We start from the raw sequence: 17669 nt of genomic DNA on the forward strand, positions 1-17669 counted from the left end.
AAAGACAAATTAAATGAAACATTACACTACAGTTCCAAAAATTGGGGTCAGTAAGATTTGTTTTTAATTAATACTTTAATTTAGCAGGGACAAAAACAAAAAATAACAGAAAAAAATATATATACTTCAAATAAATGCCTCAAACCAATTTAATTCTTCTCAACTTTAGAATTTAATATTCATCAAAATATCCTGAAAAAATCAGTGTATTAGAATCATTTCTGAAGGATCATATGACACTGAAGACTGGAGTAAAGGCTGCTGAAAATGTAGCTTCGCCATCACATGAAAAAAAGGAATTTTAAAATGTATTAAAATAAAAAACTGTTTTACTCTATTTTTTATTTTAAATAAATATAGCCCTCATAAGCATAGCAAAACATTTTTAAAAAACATGAAGAAATTATACCGACCCCAAAATTTTGAAAGGTATATGTACATATAAAATATGTAATATTATAATGTAAGTAAATGTTTCCAATGACATAATGCAATGCAGATGCCTCAATGAAGATGGCCGATGAAGTTTTTGATAGTTTGAGCAATCCCATCAAAGGTTTCTTCCAGACCAAGAAGCTCTTGAAAATGGGAAACTGTTGGTGAAATTCAGCACAACATAAAAGTACATTTTATTAATACATATGATTTTAATTTGAAAATGGTCTCCAGACTACAGAGCTAGTTGTTAGAGGAGTGGAATGGATATTCAGAAGATCTGGTGTTCCAGTGACAGAACATGAGGAATGGGTGGGAAGTCGGAGTTGGAGATGACTTTGGTATGTGCTCCTTCAAAGCCTACTGGTGCCAACCAACACATGGTGAGACTTAGTGGCCAAATATACACCTTTTCTGCCTTAAACGGCAATTGCGGTTCACATTCCTCTTCATCCTACCTGAAGTTGGGGTAGTTTGTGATTGCTTTTGGGTCCTGACTGACACAGGTAATGGTGCTGGAGGGCAGAGTTCAGCTTTACACTTGGCACTGCCCACTTCATTCTGTAGCTGTATCATAAACACAGAGAAGAAGTATATAATGGGATCCATATATGATATAAAGTCATCAAAAAGTAGCAGAAGACTCTGGTACCTCACACTGGTATTGACCTAGATCTGCCTCTTCAGCTCTCTTTATAGTGAGAGTGAGAATTCCTGTTTGAACATCAGATTGAATCTGGTGTTTCCTGTTATCCTCAAGCTGAATGCCATCCTTAAACCACCTGTGCATATAGATTGTCTGAGATTTTTTATCAAATATAAATTCCATTACATTAATATGAGTGAATGGAACCAGTTGTACCTTATTGATGGTAAAGGAGCAGATTGTGTGGAGCACCTGAACTGCACATCTTGTCCCTTTACAAGCACTGAGTTCTGTAGTCTGGTTGTAAAACTTGGAGGTACTGTGGGAAACAAAAACCTTTTTCTCAATTTTTGCTAACCAATTCCCGTGTCATCTTTAAAATTACTTAACACTAGCATTCAAAAGTTTGGGATCAGGAATATATTTTTATATTTTTGGATAGTTTCTTACACTCATCAAGGTTGCAGGATCAAAAATACAGGAAATCAGTAATATTGTTCAATAATATTACAATTTTAGATAACTGTTTTCTATTTTAATACATTTTAAAATATAATTATTCCTGTGATGACAAAGCTTAATTTTCAGCAGCCTTTACGCTCATCTTCAGTCACATGATCCTATAGTATCATCCTAATATACTTTTTCAGTACACAAGTAATTTTTCTTATGATCAGCTTTGCAAATATGTGCTTCCTAATATTTTAAGGATTAAATATTAAAAAATACTTGTTTTTGATCAATGTATGTAATGCATCCTTCCAGAATAAAATGAAGTAAAAAATTACTTACCCAAGTTTTGAACAGTACTGTAGATGGAAATAAATTCAAACATTGTAACAGATTGCCATAATAAAATTTTCTCAAAACTTACCATCAATCATGATATTAGCCAGAGTGCTTGCGTTCCCTGCATGATTGGTTGCATAACACATGTATTGACCCGAGTCCGCCTCTATGACACCAGTCAGTACAAGATAACAAGCACCTAACTGTCCTTCTGATGTAATGTGATGCTCGTCTTCTTTCACAGCATGACCATCTGCAAACAGCACATCAGCAGAACCCATTTATACACTGTATGTAAATGTTAACTTTCTATATTTATGCACACACACAGATAGTATTATTCACCTTTATACCACTTTATTACTGGTTTTGGTGTACCAGTGACTTTGCAGACCAGTTTTACAGTTTGTCCAAGCTTTGCTGGATAGTCACTAAGATGCTGCTCAAAGCATGGGGCAGCTGTAAATATAAAACATAGATGTATTGCAAAAATGCAATCATTTCAAGCAGTCGAAACAGATTTATTCTTAAGTTTGCTCTTCTGTGTCCTAACTTACTCCAAGTGGGCTGTTTGCTGCGCTGCTGCAGGTCTCTCAGATCTTTGAGCCAGGAGAGGCGGAGGAGGATGGATCGAGCTTGCAGAATGATTTTTCTCACCATTCCCCGGTGCTCGTGCCAAAGACCAAATGACCTGTCATCTCCTTCCACTGTATCCTTTACATCAATATCACTCAGCTGTGAAGAAAGCAAATGCTCTTGGAATGGATGTGAAATGGACTGCAGTGATTAGTGCTGCCATGATATACATGATATTACATGCGCAGTGTACTATACACATATCTTTTCAAATGTAAGGTGAACCTTTTCATTGAACTGCATTTTGGTTTAATTTCAATGACATTTAGCTACAGTACGTTTTCAGTAGGACAGCATGTAGAATAGACTGTAAAAGTTCTGTATTACAAAAAAATTCTATATTAATAAATGCATATCTGATTATACCTTCATCTTATTCTTGAATATGTAGGCCTCGGTGTATGTGCAAAGTTCTCTCTTCGGCTTGCAGAAGACAATACAATCTTTGAAGAGAAATACGTGGCGGTGATGTCCTCTTTGAGAGATTTTGACCTCAGGAATTTCCTCCCATACTGTAAAATATCCCTGGAGACACATTGACACTATCATTAGCAGAATGATACCTTCAAATCCTTACTCACACTTGTCAACCTGTCAACCTGCAAACACAGATGTTCAGGGTATAATGATACAGTACCTGTCTAATGGGTTCTCCAAGCCCCTTGAGAGGTGCAGGGTAATCCTCAATCATGGACAGATGATGCAAGTTCTCTGCACGCCAAGGCAAGCTGGAAACAATGGCAAATGCGTCTTCCAGCAGGCAACAGTTCTGTCCGCTTTTTGCTTTGTTTCTGATCAGCTCCTAAAAAGACAAACATGGAAGCTGCTAAACAAGATGTATTGAAAGCAATAATTAACATTTTTTAAATATTGTTTTGTTTTTTGCTGTCTGTGTGTGAATATATTTAAACACTGACTGACCCCAAATATACATATACATATGTGTGTGTGTGTGTGTGTGTGCGTGTGTTTATGTGTGTGTTTATGTGTGTGTGTAAAGAAAATGATTAAGCTACCACACCTTAAGTACATTTTTGTACGTTTGAATTCTCTCCATGGGTCTCTGCAAATATGTGCTAACACTGAAGACCTGCGTATCCAAATGTGCCAACTCTGTGTTTGCATATTGCTGGAACACAGTAGAAAAATAATTTTAATTTATTTGAAGATACTTCAAATCATACTGCCAAACTTAAAACAGTATGTGCTCTTGCCTTGAAGAAATGCTGTGTGTTTTTTTCTGAGATGCAAGCCTCGGCTTGGGGCAGGCCTGTAATGAACTGGAGATACATCTCAAAGTCCAGTGCATAACTGACAAAACACTGGGCTACATCATCATCTGAGAAACACATCTCCAGCTTAGGGAGAATACAGCTGTGATGGAGGATGGAGGGACAGAGGGACAAAGAAGTTAAACCACAATGTGTATTATATTATATTATAGAACAAAATAGATGTATTTACCATTCATGGAAACTTGCAATATCTCTGATATTGCGGAATATGTACTCTTTTTGACTTAGGATGGTGAGAGGAACTTGAGTGCTTGTCTCTAAGTATTGCAAATGGTGCTCCACAAAGAAGTTCAGCTCGCGCACAAAATTATTCTCACCATCAAGTAGTCCCTTGATCAAGCGACTGAAAAAAAACAAAAAAAAAAAACATCAATTAGTCAATTTAGGGTTTCACAAAACCTAATAATAAAATAACTTTTTTTTTTTTTTTTACATTTCAGTAAAATAATAAAATAGTATTAAAGCTAAAATACAAAAAATACAAATACATCAATATATATGAAAACTTAAACTAAAAAATGATCAGTCAGACTTTGAACTTTTGGTAGACTTGAGTCTGATTTACCTTTGGATCAAACTGTGCTCATCCTTTGTAAAAACTGTTTTGCCTTTCTCAGGGGATTCTTTAGTCTCTGCTTCATGGGCCAAGGAAAATATTTCCTTAGAGAAAAAAAGAAATATTATTAAAATAATGTAACAACATTTTATTCCATTTATATATACACACACACATCCATCAATTCACCCTTGTCTTCTTTTCTAGGTACGCTGGGGATACCCAGCCTTGACGGGATGGTGTGAGCTTGGTTGGCTTTGTACGGACAAGCCACCTCACAGGATGGGCTGAGTCCAGGACCTCCACAAACTGACCTTCCTTTAGTACAAAAGCCTCTTTGTTTCCTCCCAGAGGCTGACAATCACTTTTGGCTACATAAATATCAAAGGTCTAAAAGGTGACAAACACATATACTCCATATCAGTGCTTTTTATGTTTTACTTTTCACTTGTTTCTAACTCTGAGCTACAATATGCACAATATGTTCCAATAATTGAATTTTATTATTATTATTGTAAAATTATTATAAAACGTTGCTACCTCTCCTCTATCATCATCTCCATCTGACTCAGAGAACGACTCAGCATTTGCAGAGGACTTGTAGGAATGAATGCGTTTGGGTGAGGGTGTCTGGCTCTGTGAATTGCCACCTATGACAAATATAAACCCAACAATACAGAAGTCCACAAGTTATAGGCATCTCCAAGCTTCTCAAACTGCTATTGATGTGCATATTATTTATTTATCTTTAATTATTTAATGAGCTTTAAAACATAACTTGTATTACCAATAGAACTGACCTTTCACTTTTAGCTGATCTGTATTCTTTGGGGATTGTACAGTAATTATGTTTTCTTCTTTAGAAGTCTGAGTAGTAGAAGCCTCAGTTTTTGCCGTCTTTGGCCTCTTTACCTCTGTTTGGGAAAATATTCATTAAAAAAAAACATTGCAAAGTAATATTTCAAAATACAAATATGTGAAAGATGCTCTTATGCTGCCATCATTCTTTATAATTAAGAGCCCTTGAGAGGTCTTTACGAAGTAAAACTTACCTTGATTGGTAGTCTGTCTCAACATCTGGGGCTGTGTCATAATCTGAGTAACAGGATACTAAAGAGGATGCCAGAATTACAAAAAAAACTAAAATGTTCATCTGCTACTGGTATGCAAAATTCTAATACTTATCACATTTTCCAGATTTTTTTTTTTTTTTTACATTTTTCGATTAGCTGCCATTAATCAGTCATATAACATGACATAATACATGGAATAATTTTTGTCTTCAGTGGCATCAGCCGGAAGTTTATATCAGTGCAGACCTAATCTTGCTTCTATTATATAGAATAAAAGTAAAATGAACACTTTGAAACAAACAGAATATTTAGACAACTCACTAGAGCTGACTGAAATGAGACTTCTCCTTTTCTCTTGGATCTTGCTGTAGGTGTCATCTGCCGGTAGGTCATAGACGAGTCTCAATGACTCCTCTTCCGTGTTAATTGTGGGCAAAACCTCTTTCTCAGTGACCATTTCTGTACTTGGTGTTTGTGCAGTCTGAATTGTTTGTGATGGCTTCTGTGGTTTACCCACCATCACATTCCCATTGTAACTAACTGCTCCAAACTTGTTTGCAACTTCGCATGTGTAGATTCCAGCATCTTTGTTTGTAAAGCTGGAAATTTCTAGAAGACACCTTCCATAGGCATTATGGGTGATTTTGTGCCTTTCCCCAGGCTTGAGAGTTACTCCATCTTTAAGCCAACGCACATTGCTTATTTTACCTTCTACAACACACTCCAGGAATGCAGTGCCACCAAGATTAATATTCTGGTTCTTGAACACTTCTTTAAAGATGGGCCGCATGTCCTTTCTTGTTTTGTAGCCTTTGAAAGCAGCTTGTATTTTAATCGCAGCCTCAAGCATCTCTGGCTCATCTTCAGAATCTATATCTATACCAGGACCACCTTGTTCTGCTTTTAAACTCTTCTGTTTGTCAGTATCCACACTTGTGATCTGCTCTGGCATCATCTCCTCAGGTTGAGAGCTCAATCCTCTGGAAACATCTTCCTTCTGTCCTTCAATGACAACCTCCTTCAAATTTTTCTGATCTTTATCATCCATGTGTGGCAAGTTTGGCTCAACTTCCTGTGATGCCTTCTGCACTTCCCTAAAAGATATTGTTACAGCTTTCTTTGGAGGAATTATTTGCGGTCTTGTAATGCTTGGAGCCTTTTCCTTAACATGCTTTGGTACTTTTACGTTATGTTCATCTATGACCTGCTTCACATTTTTCTCATCTCCGCTATCAATGTGTTGTACGTTTGGTTCCACTTCCTGTGAAACCCTTTGCACATCCTTAATGGACATTGTTGTAGCTTTCTCTGCAGGAATTGTTTCTTCTTTGAACTTGCTTGCAATTGCAATATTTGTTGCTTTTCCTGTAACAGGCTTTCGTACTTTAACCTTATCTTCATCCAGAGCTTGCTTCACATTTTTCACATCTTCACTATCAGTGTGTGGTAAATTCAGTTCACCTTCCTCTGAATATTTCTGCACATCTTTAATTGCTGTAGTTTTAACTGCAGTTATTATTTCTTCTTTGAATTTCTGGCTTGTAATGGCAATTTGTTTTGGTTTTTCTGTAACATGCTTTGGCACTTTTCCATGATGTTCATCCACAACCTGCTGGACATGTTTCAGTTCTCCACTATCAATGTGTGGTAAATTCAGTTCACCTGCCTGTAATTCCTTCTGGACATCTTTTACAGGCATTGAAGAGTCTCTTTGTGCACAAAGGATTGGCTTTTTGGGTTTCTGGCTTGTAATTGCAATACTTGGTTGTTCTGTAATATTCTTTGTTATTTGTCCATGATGTTCATCAATGGATTTAACCTTTTTAATTTCTGATCTCTCTTCAGACTGGACATTTTGATTTTCATGTGCTACATTCTTATCCAATGATTTCTGTTTTGGTTCCTTATTTGTATTTGTTTGCGGGGCAAATTCTTCCAACTCTGTTTCCTTGCTCACAATTTGCTCTTGCTTTGGTTCCTTGTTTACAGTTGATTTCTGCTTGATATACTGATTATTTCCTTCTAAATGACATGGTTGTTCTAAATGAGACGATTCAATGTGTTTCGCTGTTATCTCTTCAAAGACTGGGGTATTTAAACCATGTTCTGATATCTTCAAAGTGGTATCCACACATTGTTTTATGTCCATATCTTGGATCTTTGCTTCCAAAACATAGGGTTGCCTTTTGGTTTCAACATGTAGCTGGGAGACATTCTCTTTAGGGAGTGACACTGTTAGGTCAACATGCTTTGATGCCTTTGTGGTCTCCACAGTAGCCTCAACGACAACATCTTGTTTCTTGCCTCTCTTATCAAGAGTTGGCTCTTTAACACTGTGCTGGTCTTGGATTGAATCATCTGGATGTGTGGCCTTACCCTTTGACCGCGGTGGAGGCAGGGGAACCTCTCTGGGTGGTTCCTTGCTCTGTTCACCTGGATCTATGCTTGGAGTTTTCTTTTGAACTTGCCCTGAGATCTCTTCATTGTGCTGGTCCACAGAAATCTTAGTAACCCATTTTGAATTTGTGTCCAACTCCTTTTTTCTTTGTTCTTTGTGTACATTGATTGCAAGAGAAGAAATTTCAGGTTCTCCCATGGTGCAAGTAGACTCACTGATAACCATACTGGAACTCACATCTTCTCCCTTTTGTCGCACCAATGATTTTGGCTTGACTTCCTGGTCATCTGTCGGTTTCTCACAGAGATCCTGGAAGTGAACCTCTGATGGATCGAAGATAGAGATATCCGATTCCTCAATGACTGCAGCTTGTTTCTTATGATCTAGACCACTGTGTGTTTCTTCCATAATGTTTTTTCCTTTTATTCTTGGTGGGGCTTGAGGGATGTCTTTAATTTTAGGTGGAGATTCTGGTGTAAAAATATAGAAAATGCAGTAATACTTGTTTTGAATTTGAAGTAAAGTTTTAAGCAAAAAATGAAATTTGGAAAAAATGGAAATGCACATAAATGTACCTTTTACAACAACAGAAGCTTTTGTCTCCATCTTTGCAGCACAGCATTTGTAGACACCACTGTCCTGACATTTTAAATCATGGATTTGAAGGTGTAATTCAGAGCCATTCTGTTTCATCTCATACTTGTTTCCTGGTTTAATCAACACAGATCCCTTTTTCCACTGCACTGCAACTCCAGGTTTTGAGAGCTCACATGTCAAGAATGCAGTTTCACCTTCTTCAGATTCAAGGTTTTGAAGATTCTTGCAGAAGAATAAAGGTTGCTCTGTCCATGCAAAAAAAATAAATAAATAAAAGTGTGGTTCCTTCCATGCATTAAAAAAATTCTACATGGACAAAAAGTTGGAAACTGTAAATACATGTTTCACTAAAATAATATGTGTACCTGTCACTTTAATTGAACCATTAGTTGCCAGGCTTCCAGCACAGCATTTGTAGACCCCACTGTCCTGAGCTGTTACTTCATGGATTTGAAGTTGGAGTTGGTGGCCATCCTGTTTGATCTCATATTTTTTACAAGGTTTAAGTATTACTGCTCCCTTCTTCCACTGAACAGAAACTCCTGGTTTAGAGAGTTCACAGTACAATGTGACTGTCTTACCCTCCTCTGCTTCTTGGTTTTGGAGCTCCTTAGAGAAGAACAAGGGATGTTCTAGTGGGGGAAAACAAAAATATGTTTATATGCCTAACAGAAAATGTGGACAAATTAATATACTAATGAATTCATTCATCTGTTTAAACTATTAAAAAAAAAGTGGAAAATTGCATTTAAATCAAATCACTCACCATTTACCACAAGTGAAGCAGTTGTCACCACACTACCAGTACAACATTTATAAGATCCACTATCATCACTTTTCAGGTCACGTATCTGGAGTTGTAGCACACAGCCATTTTGTTTCATTTCATACTTGTTTCCTGCTTTTAGCAACACTGTTCCCTTCTTCCACTGCACAGCAACTCCAGGTTTTGAGATCTCACAGATCAGAGTGACTGTCTCACCTTCCTCTGCTTCAAGGCTTTGGAGGTTCTTGCAGAAGAATATTGGTTGCTCTAGACATGGGGCAATACATACAAATTTTATGTTTCTACTATTTGTGGCTAAATTCACAAATCACTTGCTCTTAATAAATGTTTGTAAGAGTGATTGTAAGAGTGCTCTAAATGGAAAGAGTTTTTCACTTAAACATGTTTTTATACCTTTCACCGTAACAGAGCAAGTAGTCAGAAGGCTTCCAACACAACATTTATAGTCCCCATTGTCCTGAGTTGTTAGCTCATGGATACAAAGCTGTAGTTGACGGCCATCCTGTTTTATCTCATATTTTTTACTAGGTTTCAAAAGCACTGTTCCCTTCTTCCAATGCACTGAAACTCCAGATTTAGAGAGCTCACAGCACAATATGGCTGTCTTACCCTCCTCTGCTTCTTGGTTTTGGAGCTCATTAGAGAAGAACAATGGCTTTTCTTGAGAGGGTAAACAAAAACATACTGTACGTTGTCACATGTTCAACAAAAACAAATAAACACATGAACAGATAAATAAATGAATTCTTATTTCAAGTCAAATTGTGAAAAATGGTATTTGCATAATTCACTTACCCTTTACCACAAAAGAAGCTGTTGTCACCAGGTTTCCAACACAACATTTATAGTCCCCACTGTCCTGGACTGTTAGATCATGGATCTGAAGCTGTAGCTGACGGCCATTCTGTTTTATCTCATATTTTTTACTAGGTTTCAAAAGCACTGTTCCCTTCTTCCACTGCACTGAAATTCCAGATTTAGAGAGCTCACAGCACAATATGGCTGTCTTACCCTCCTCTGCTTCTTGGTTTTGGAGCTCCTCAGAGAAGAACAAGCTATGTTCTGGTGAGGGAAAATCAAAAATATCTACATCTTTACATGCTCAACAGAAAAAACTCGTCATATAAACCAGTGGTTTCCAACCATGTTCCTAGAAGCCCCCCAACACTGCACATTTTTCATGTCTCCTTTATCTGACATACCCATTTCTGGTCTTGGAGTCCCAGCTAATGAGCTGATGATCTGAATCAGGTGTGCTTGATAAAGGAGACATGCAAAATGTGCAGTATTGGGGAGCCTCCAAGAATGTGATTGGGAAACCACTGACATAAACAGTCCAAAAAATGGTTATACCGAACACCATACTTACAGCTATCACATTCAAATAACTTCACTCACCTTTTACCACAAGAGAAGCAGTTGTTACAAGGCTCCCAACACAACATTTGTACACCCCACTGTCCTGAGTTGTTAGCTCATGGATCTGAAGCTGTAGTTCACGGCCATCCTGTTTAATTATATATTTTTTACTAGGCTTTAAAAGCACTGTTCCCTTTTTCCACTGCACTGAAACTCCTGGTTTAGAGAGCTCACAGTGCAATGTAATTGTGTTACCCTCCTCTGCTTCTTGGTTTTGGAGCTCCTCAGAGAAGAACAATGGCTGTTCTGGAAGGGGAAAACAAAAATATCTCTGTCTTGCATGCTCATTAGAAAACAGCACATATTAATTCATGAATTAATTGATTAAGCCAAAAATCAAAGAATGGAAAGAATTTATTTGAATAATTCACTCACCTTTTACCACAAGAGAAGCAGTTGTGACCAGGTTCCCAACACAACATTTGTAGGTCCCACTGTCTTGAGCTGTTAGCTCGTTGATCTGAAGCTGTAGTTCACGGCCATCCTGTTTTATGTCATATTTTTTACTAGCCTTCAACAAAAATGTTCCCTTCTTCCATTGCACTGAAACTCCAGGTTTAGAAAGTTCACAGTGCAATGTGACTGTCTTACCCTCCTCTGCTTTTTGGTTCTGGAGCTCCTCAGAAAAGTACAATGGCTTTTCTGTAGAGGGAAAACGAAAGCATATACGTCTTTAATCTGTTCATGTGTCATTTGTTTCTTGATGAAATTAATCAATTCTTATGTCAAAGGACAAAATGTAGAAAACTGGCATTTGAAGTACCTGTTATCACAAGAGATCCAGTTGTGACAAGGCTACCAGCACAGCATTTGTAGGCCCCACTGTCCTGAGCTGTTAGCTCATGTATCTGAAGCTGTAGTTGACAGCCATCTTCTTTAATTTTATATTTGTTACTAGACTTCAAAAGCACTGTTCCCTTTTTCCACTGCACAGAAACTCCAGGTTTAGAGAGCTCACAGCACAATATTGCTGTCCTACCCTCCTCTGCTTCTTGGTTTTGGAGCTCCTTGGAAAAGAACAAGCGATGTTCTGTAGAAAGCAAACAAAAATTATACATTCCAGCTTTACTGAAAGACAACTGGAAAGATAAAAAAAGCTGAATGATGATTTTTAAGTCAGAATATTTTTATGTCCCTTACCCTTTACCACAAGTGAAGCAGTTGTCACCAGACTGCCAGCACAACATTTGTACAAGCCACTATCTTCATGTTTCAGGTCATATATTTGAAGCTGTTGTAGACAGCCATCTTGTTTCATCTCATACTTGTTGCCCGGCTTTAGCAACACTGTTGCCTTCTTCCACTGCACAGCAACTCCAGGTTTAGACAGCTCACAGGTCAGGGTGGCCGTCCCACCTTCCTCTGCTTCAAGGCTTTGGAGCTCCTCTTGGAAGACAACTGGTGATTCTAGAGAACACCAAATAAATTGTAACAATTTCTACTACCTAAAATAAAGCTAATCTTTTTGCTGGATCGCTCCATAGGTTTTCCTATCCAGTGCATAAATCGTTGCATTTTTACTTTTCTGTATTTTGTTCAAGTGTTAGTCGATTTAACAATTTTGTGTAATTTTTATACCTTTCACATCGATAGATGCTGTGGTCACCAAGCTACCAGCACAACATTTGTAGACACCACTGTCCTGACTGTTGAACTCATATATCAGAAGCTGCAATTTACAGCCATCTTGCTTCATCTCATATTTGTTTCCTGGTCGAAGCAAAACAGTTCCCTTCCTCCACTGCACTTCCACTCCAGGTTTAGAGAGCTCACAGCTCAGTATGGCAGACTCACCCTCTTCTACTTCTTGCTTTTGGAGCTCCTCACAGAAAAACAGAGGTTGTTCTGGATGCAGCAAATAAGTATGTTAATTGATGTGTACTCTAACAACTGATCTTGGAAGCTCTAATTTGAATATAACATACCTTTCACTTCCAGAGATGCTGAAGTCACTAGACTACCAACACAGCATGTGTAGACACAACTGTCTTGGCTTGTGAGCTCATGGATCTGAAGCTGCAGTTCACTTCCATTCTGCTTTATTTCATACTTCCTTCCAGGCTTTAGCAGCACAGATCCCTTCTTCCACTGTACCGCAGCCCCAGGTTTGGAAAGCTCACAGCAAAGGAAAGCAGTTTCGCCCTCTTCTGCTTCTTGACACTCAAGCATCTTGATGAAGTACAAAGGATGTTCTGAAAAATAAATTCTAATCTTTCAATTATTCAGTCTTTAGGAATTCAAAAGACTTGAATAAATAAGCAAATTTGTTTATGTTATTTCATTTTGTTTTCATTTTTAAATATGTACTGTAATATTGTATATTAATATCAATAAATCAGAAGGCGGCAAATACTTTTTCACAACATCATGGTATGGTATGGCCCTTATTTCACGGTTCTCACCTTTGACTACAATGGATGCTGTAGTTACCAGGCTTCCAGAGCAGCACTTGTATGTGCCACTATCCTGACGTGTCAGGCCATGGATCTGTAGCTGTACTTTGCAGCCATCTTGTTTCATCTCATATTTGTCTCCCGGTCTCAATCGTATTGCCCCCTTCTTCCACTGCACTTCAACTCCAGGTTTAGAGAGCTCACAGCAAAGAAAGGCTGTCTCGCCCTCCTCTGCTTCCTGGTTATGGAGTTCCTCACAGAAGAAAAGAGGTTGCTCTGAAAAGGGAAAGCAAATTAGTGCTAATTAGATTTGCAGGAAATGGTTTCTTTAGTCTTTTTGCTAAATGTCCTTAAACACCAATGACAGATGGTGTCACCAATATCCATGCCTTAATTAAAAACCTATATTATGATTATATCAACACTCTATTAGAAACATTTAAAATAAATGAATACATTAATGCATTTAGCAGACCTTCACAAACGACTTACATTGCATTCAAGCAAACAATTTCCTTACATGTGTTCCCTGGGATTCGAACCCCCAACCTTGCGCTTGCTAACGCAATACTCTACCACGTTTTTCATTATATGGTTGATACTTGATACATGATCAGTTTTTTCACATTAAAAAAAAACATTACAAACTAAAATGAATAGTTTTAAATGCTACAAATGAATTTATGGATTGCAGCATTATAATGTACATTATGAAAATTTGATTTGCTAAAGATTACATTTAATAATGTTCCATAACTATTAGTGTTTTAAGTGATCTACAATGAATGTAAAAATAGGGGTATGACCACGAACAATAAAACATGCAATACTGACTAATACAAATCTAAATATATTCCATAACAGTATTATTAATGTGCATTCCTACCTTTAACTATAATATTAGCTCGTGTCTCTATGTTGCCAGCACAACATCTGTAGATACCACTATCTTGACTTGTGAGATCATGGATCTGAAGTTGTACTTCATTGCCTTCTTGCGTCATCTCATACTTATGTCCATTCTTGAGCAGCATTGCCCCCTTTTTCCACTGGACTGCTACTCCAGGTTTAGAGAGCTCACAGCACAAGAATGCTGATTCACCTTCTTCTGCTTCTTGGTTTTGGAGCTCTTCATGGAAAAATAAAGGACGCTCTGTGGCACAAGGGAAGAAAAACAGTAAAAAAAAAAAAAAAAAAAAACAATTTAATGAATAAAGTACTAAGTGCAATTTATATTAAGTATTACTGAATATTTCCACTCATTCACTGACATTCAGTTCATGCACAGATCAAATCCTCACCATCTAATGAAATTTATATTATTTTGTTATTACCTTTTACAGTAATACTAGCCCTTGTCTCAATGCCATCGGCACAACATCTGTAGGCCCCGCTGTCTTGACTTGTGAGGTCATTGATCTGTAGCTGCTGCTCACATCCATCCTGTTTTATCTCATATTTGTTACCAGGCCTAAGAAGAATTGCTCCCTTCTTCCACTCAACTGCAACTCCAGGCTGAGACAATTCACAGCACAAGAAAGTAGTCTCACCCTCTTCTGCTTCTTGATTTTGGAGCTCCCGGCAGAAAAACAAAGGACGTTCTGAGAGTAAGCAAAGAGCCCTTAGGTATATGTGACAATTTAACAATTTCCTTCTCTAAAACAATACTTCAAAACTTTATAACTAAAATATGAAGTACTTTGAGTATCAATTGAAAAAATTAAAAATAGGGAATGCATGTATGAATTTTAAAATAAATCATGTTTCAAACAAAGACAAACTAAAACTGATCATTTAATTCACTTTTAAATAAATATATAAAATCATTATTTTTATTATTTTATAAAAAATAATAGATTATTATTAAGAATATAATTGTTATTATTACAGTAAAATAATGAAATAATCTTTCAAGCTGTTCCCACCTTTGACTGTAAGAGTAGCACTACTCTGCATGTCTCCTGTATCACACATGTAAATCCCAGCATCCTCTTTTCTGACTTTATGAATCAGAAGAACGTTACGTTTCCCGTGTTTCAGAGGTTCATACTTTTCCCCAGAGAGCAGGGTTACATTATTTCGCTTCCAGGTGACAGGTGTGCAGGTGTCAGAAGTCACACAGGATAGGGTGGCAGAATCTCCCTCAAAAATGGTCATGTCCTTCAGTCTTTCCTCTATCAAAACTACAGAGAGAATGCACTTTTGAGTATGTAGTTAAAAGTATACATTACATTTTGGTATATCAGTTTATTTTATCTTATGGGGGGTTTATTTTATGGAAAAAGATGCGGCCTAGTGGTTAGAGATTTGGACTTGCAATGCAAAGGTTGCGAGTTTGAGTCTCAGTCTGGCAGGAATTGTAGGTGGGGGGAGTGAATGTACAGCGCTCTCTCCCATCTTCAATACCATGACTGAGGTGCGCTTGAGCAAGGCATCGAACCCCCAACTGCTTCCCGGGTGATGTAGCATAATGGCTGCCTACTGCTCTAGGTGTGCATTCACAGTGTGTGTGTGTGTGTGTGTGTGTGCACTATGGATGTGTTAAATGCAGAGCACGAGTTCTGAGTATGGGTCACCATACCTGGCTGCATGTCACTTCACCTTTACCTTATATATCAGTTTGTCTTCTTGTTAATAGTAAATACATTATTTGCAGTACGGATTTTTACACTCACCTGTAGGCTTGCTGTTCACACGAAGACAGGCAGAGGTCTTTTCATTTCCCACCACAAAGGACACAACACCTGACTCTTCGGTTGTGGTCATAGTGAGCACCAAGTGATGTTCTCGACCACAGACACTCATCTGGTTCATCTCGTTCTCCTGAAGTTCATTGGAACCAAGCCACCAAACCCCGTCAAGGATGTTCTCATGTGAAAGCTCGCACACAAAGTGTGCGCTCTCACCTGCAGTTACTGTCAAGTCACGCAGTCCTTTCACAATCCTCACACGCTCTGGTAAAGAAACCAAATAAAGGAACACCTCTGTTGAGTCTTTGGAGTGTGTTTAAGTTTGAAGTCAAGCTACACTTTATTGTTAACTTCTTATGTGGGTTTGTTTTGACTTACCTATCACTCTGAGGGTCGCAGATGTGTTCTTGCCCCTGACACTACATGAGTACATGCCAGCATCCTGCATTCTCAGTTTCCTGATTTCAAGCTCCTGTGTTGAACCTTTACGGTGGAGGGTATATCGCCCTCCCTGTGTGATCTGGTTTATATCTTTTCTCCAGGTCACTGGGGCATTATCACTAGAGAGCAAACAACGAAACAGGACAGAGTCCCCCTCCATTGCTTCTTGACTCTCAAGCTCTTTCTCAAAGAACACAGAGGCAGCAGCTGTGAGAGGTTTAAGAAGTATGATCTCAACAACAGCTCAAAAGTATTTTGAGAGAAAAATTGCAATTCAGAAGTCATGTTGGAATGTTAATTGGTAGAGTTTATGATATGATATGACACTGTGTGTGTATGACCCTGTGATTCATGAAGGGTATCATACAAGGTTCATGAAAGGATCATGAGGGTATCAATAATGGTGGAAATGGCTGAGGTTCAGTTGGGGGACCCTAGCTGAGGAGTCAGGAGAAATGTTTTTCATTATTCCAGGGCAATTTTGAGTTGACAATATCCTATTCAAATAAAAATACACAATTACAACCATTCAAAAGTGTGGGGTCAGTAAGATTTTTCAAGTTTTTGAAAGAAGCATTATGAAGCTTATGTTCACCTAGGGTGCATTTATTTGACAGAAAATAGAGTAATATAAATACATAGAATATAAAAATATAAGTATAATTGTGAAATACTATTGCAATTTGAAATAACTGTTTATATTTATATGTAATGGCGAAGTAGATTTTTCAGCAGCCTTTAGTCCAGACTTCAGTGTCAATTGATCCGAAATCAGAAATCATTCTAAAATTTATCTATCTAATAAGGATTTGCTGCTCAAGAAATATTACTTAAGAATAATGAAAACAGTTTAATATTTTTGTACACCTTTTAGGGGCTATTTTATGGAGTCAAAATTCTGTTCATTTTCCTTAAAAACCTAACTAGTATGAATCAAAATGGCACCCCCCTAAATTCACTATCTGGTCCCCCACATTCTATCTTTTATGGTCTTGGGTATCATACACTGTTTACAGCCCTGTAAAAATGTTGTCAAGGTAATGGGTGTAGACACAAACAGGTGTCTTTAGACAACATTAGTTAATTTGCAATGACAAAATCAGATTTGGCTGAATTCGATTATTCAAAAATCAGAACGATCTTTTGTTTACCCATTGAGAGTGTGTACCTATTAAAGTGGCATTGGACCTACCCCTAACATTAACTTCAGCTGTAGTCTTCTGGTCTCCAACGATGCAGCTGTATTCCCCAACATCCTTGGGAAGAACATTTTTAATGTGTAATTCGGCAACCAATCCCTCCTGCTTTATCTTGTATCTATTCCCATTGCAGAGCTCCTCATCCCCTTTTAACCATGTTACTGGTACCCCAGCTTTGGACAGCTCACAATGCAGAATAACAACACCTCCCTCAGGGGCTTCTTGGTTCTTCAGGTTTTGTTTGAACGTTACTGGTGTGGCTGAAGAGTTGCACAGTAAAATGTTAGCTCATAGTGAGCTCAAGCGACAATAAAA

General features: G+C 37.7%; 1 protein-coding gene across 1 annotated transcript in view; it reads right to left on the reverse strand.

Moving 5' to 3' along the window:
• Positions 1–17669, reverse strand: part of obscna (obscurin, cytoskeletal calmodulin and titin-interacting RhoGEF a) — a 42949-nt gene that overhangs the window by 12011 nt on the left and 13269 nt on the right. Inside the window, exons 26-62 of the mRNA XM_026270761.1 lie at positions 17348–17614; positions 16093–16362; positions 15700–15978; positions 14950–15207; positions 14359–14625; positions 13911–14177; positions 13034–13300; positions 12557–12823; positions 12210–12476; positions 11772–12038; positions 11395–11661; positions 11007–11273; positions 10611–10877; positions 10008–10274; positions 9606–9872; positions 9192–9458; positions 8791–9057; positions 8404–8670; positions 5752–8298; positions 5410–5467; positions 5353–5362; positions 5158–5269; positions 4898–5007; positions 4547–4747; positions 4367–4461; positions 3971–4144; positions 3721–3880; positions 3528–3635; positions 3144–3308; positions 2873–3031; positions 2428–2605; positions 2216–2329; positions 1956–2123; positions 1298–1400; positions 1088–1217; positions 894–1002; positions 507–593 (exon numbers count right to left, since the gene is read on the reverse strand). Of these exons, the coding sequence (XP_026126546.1) occupies positions 507–593; positions 894–1002; positions 1088–1217; positions 1298–1400; positions 1956–2123; positions 2216–2329; positions 2428–2605; positions 2873–3031; positions 3144–3308; positions 3528–3635; positions 3721–3880; positions 3971–4144; positions 4367–4461; positions 4547–4747; positions 4898–5007; positions 5158–5269; positions 5353–5362; positions 5410–5467; positions 5752–8298; positions 8404–8670; positions 8791–9057; positions 9192–9458; positions 9606–9872; positions 10008–10274; positions 10611–10877; positions 11007–11273; positions 11395–11661; positions 11772–12038; positions 12210–12476; positions 12557–12823; positions 13034–13300; positions 13911–14177; positions 14359–14625; positions 14950–15207; positions 15700–15978; positions 16093–16362; positions 17348–17614 (9600 nt within the window). The remainder of the gene's footprint in view (positions 1–506; positions 594–893; positions 1003–1087; positions 1218–1297; positions 1401–1955; positions 2124–2215; positions 2330–2427; positions 2606–2872; positions 3032–3143; positions 3309–3527; positions 3636–3720; positions 3881–3970; positions 4145–4366; positions 4462–4546; positions 4748–4897; positions 5008–5157; positions 5270–5352; positions 5363–5409; positions 5468–5751; positions 8299–8403; positions 8671–8790; positions 9058–9191; positions 9459–9605; positions 9873–10007; positions 10275–10610; positions 10878–11006; positions 11274–11394; positions 11662–11771; positions 12039–12209; positions 12477–12556; positions 12824–13033; positions 13301–13910; positions 14178–14358; positions 14626–14949; positions 15208–15699; positions 15979–16092; positions 16363–17347; positions 17615–17669) is intronic.

The sequence above is a fragment of the Carassius auratus genome, chromosome 8 (assembly GCF_003368295.1).
Source record: "Carassius auratus strain Wakin chromosome 8, ASM336829v1, whole genome shotgun sequence".
Classification (NCBI taxonomy): domain Eukaryota; kingdom Metazoa; phylum Chordata; class Actinopteri; order Cypriniformes; family Cyprinidae; genus Carassius; species Carassius auratus.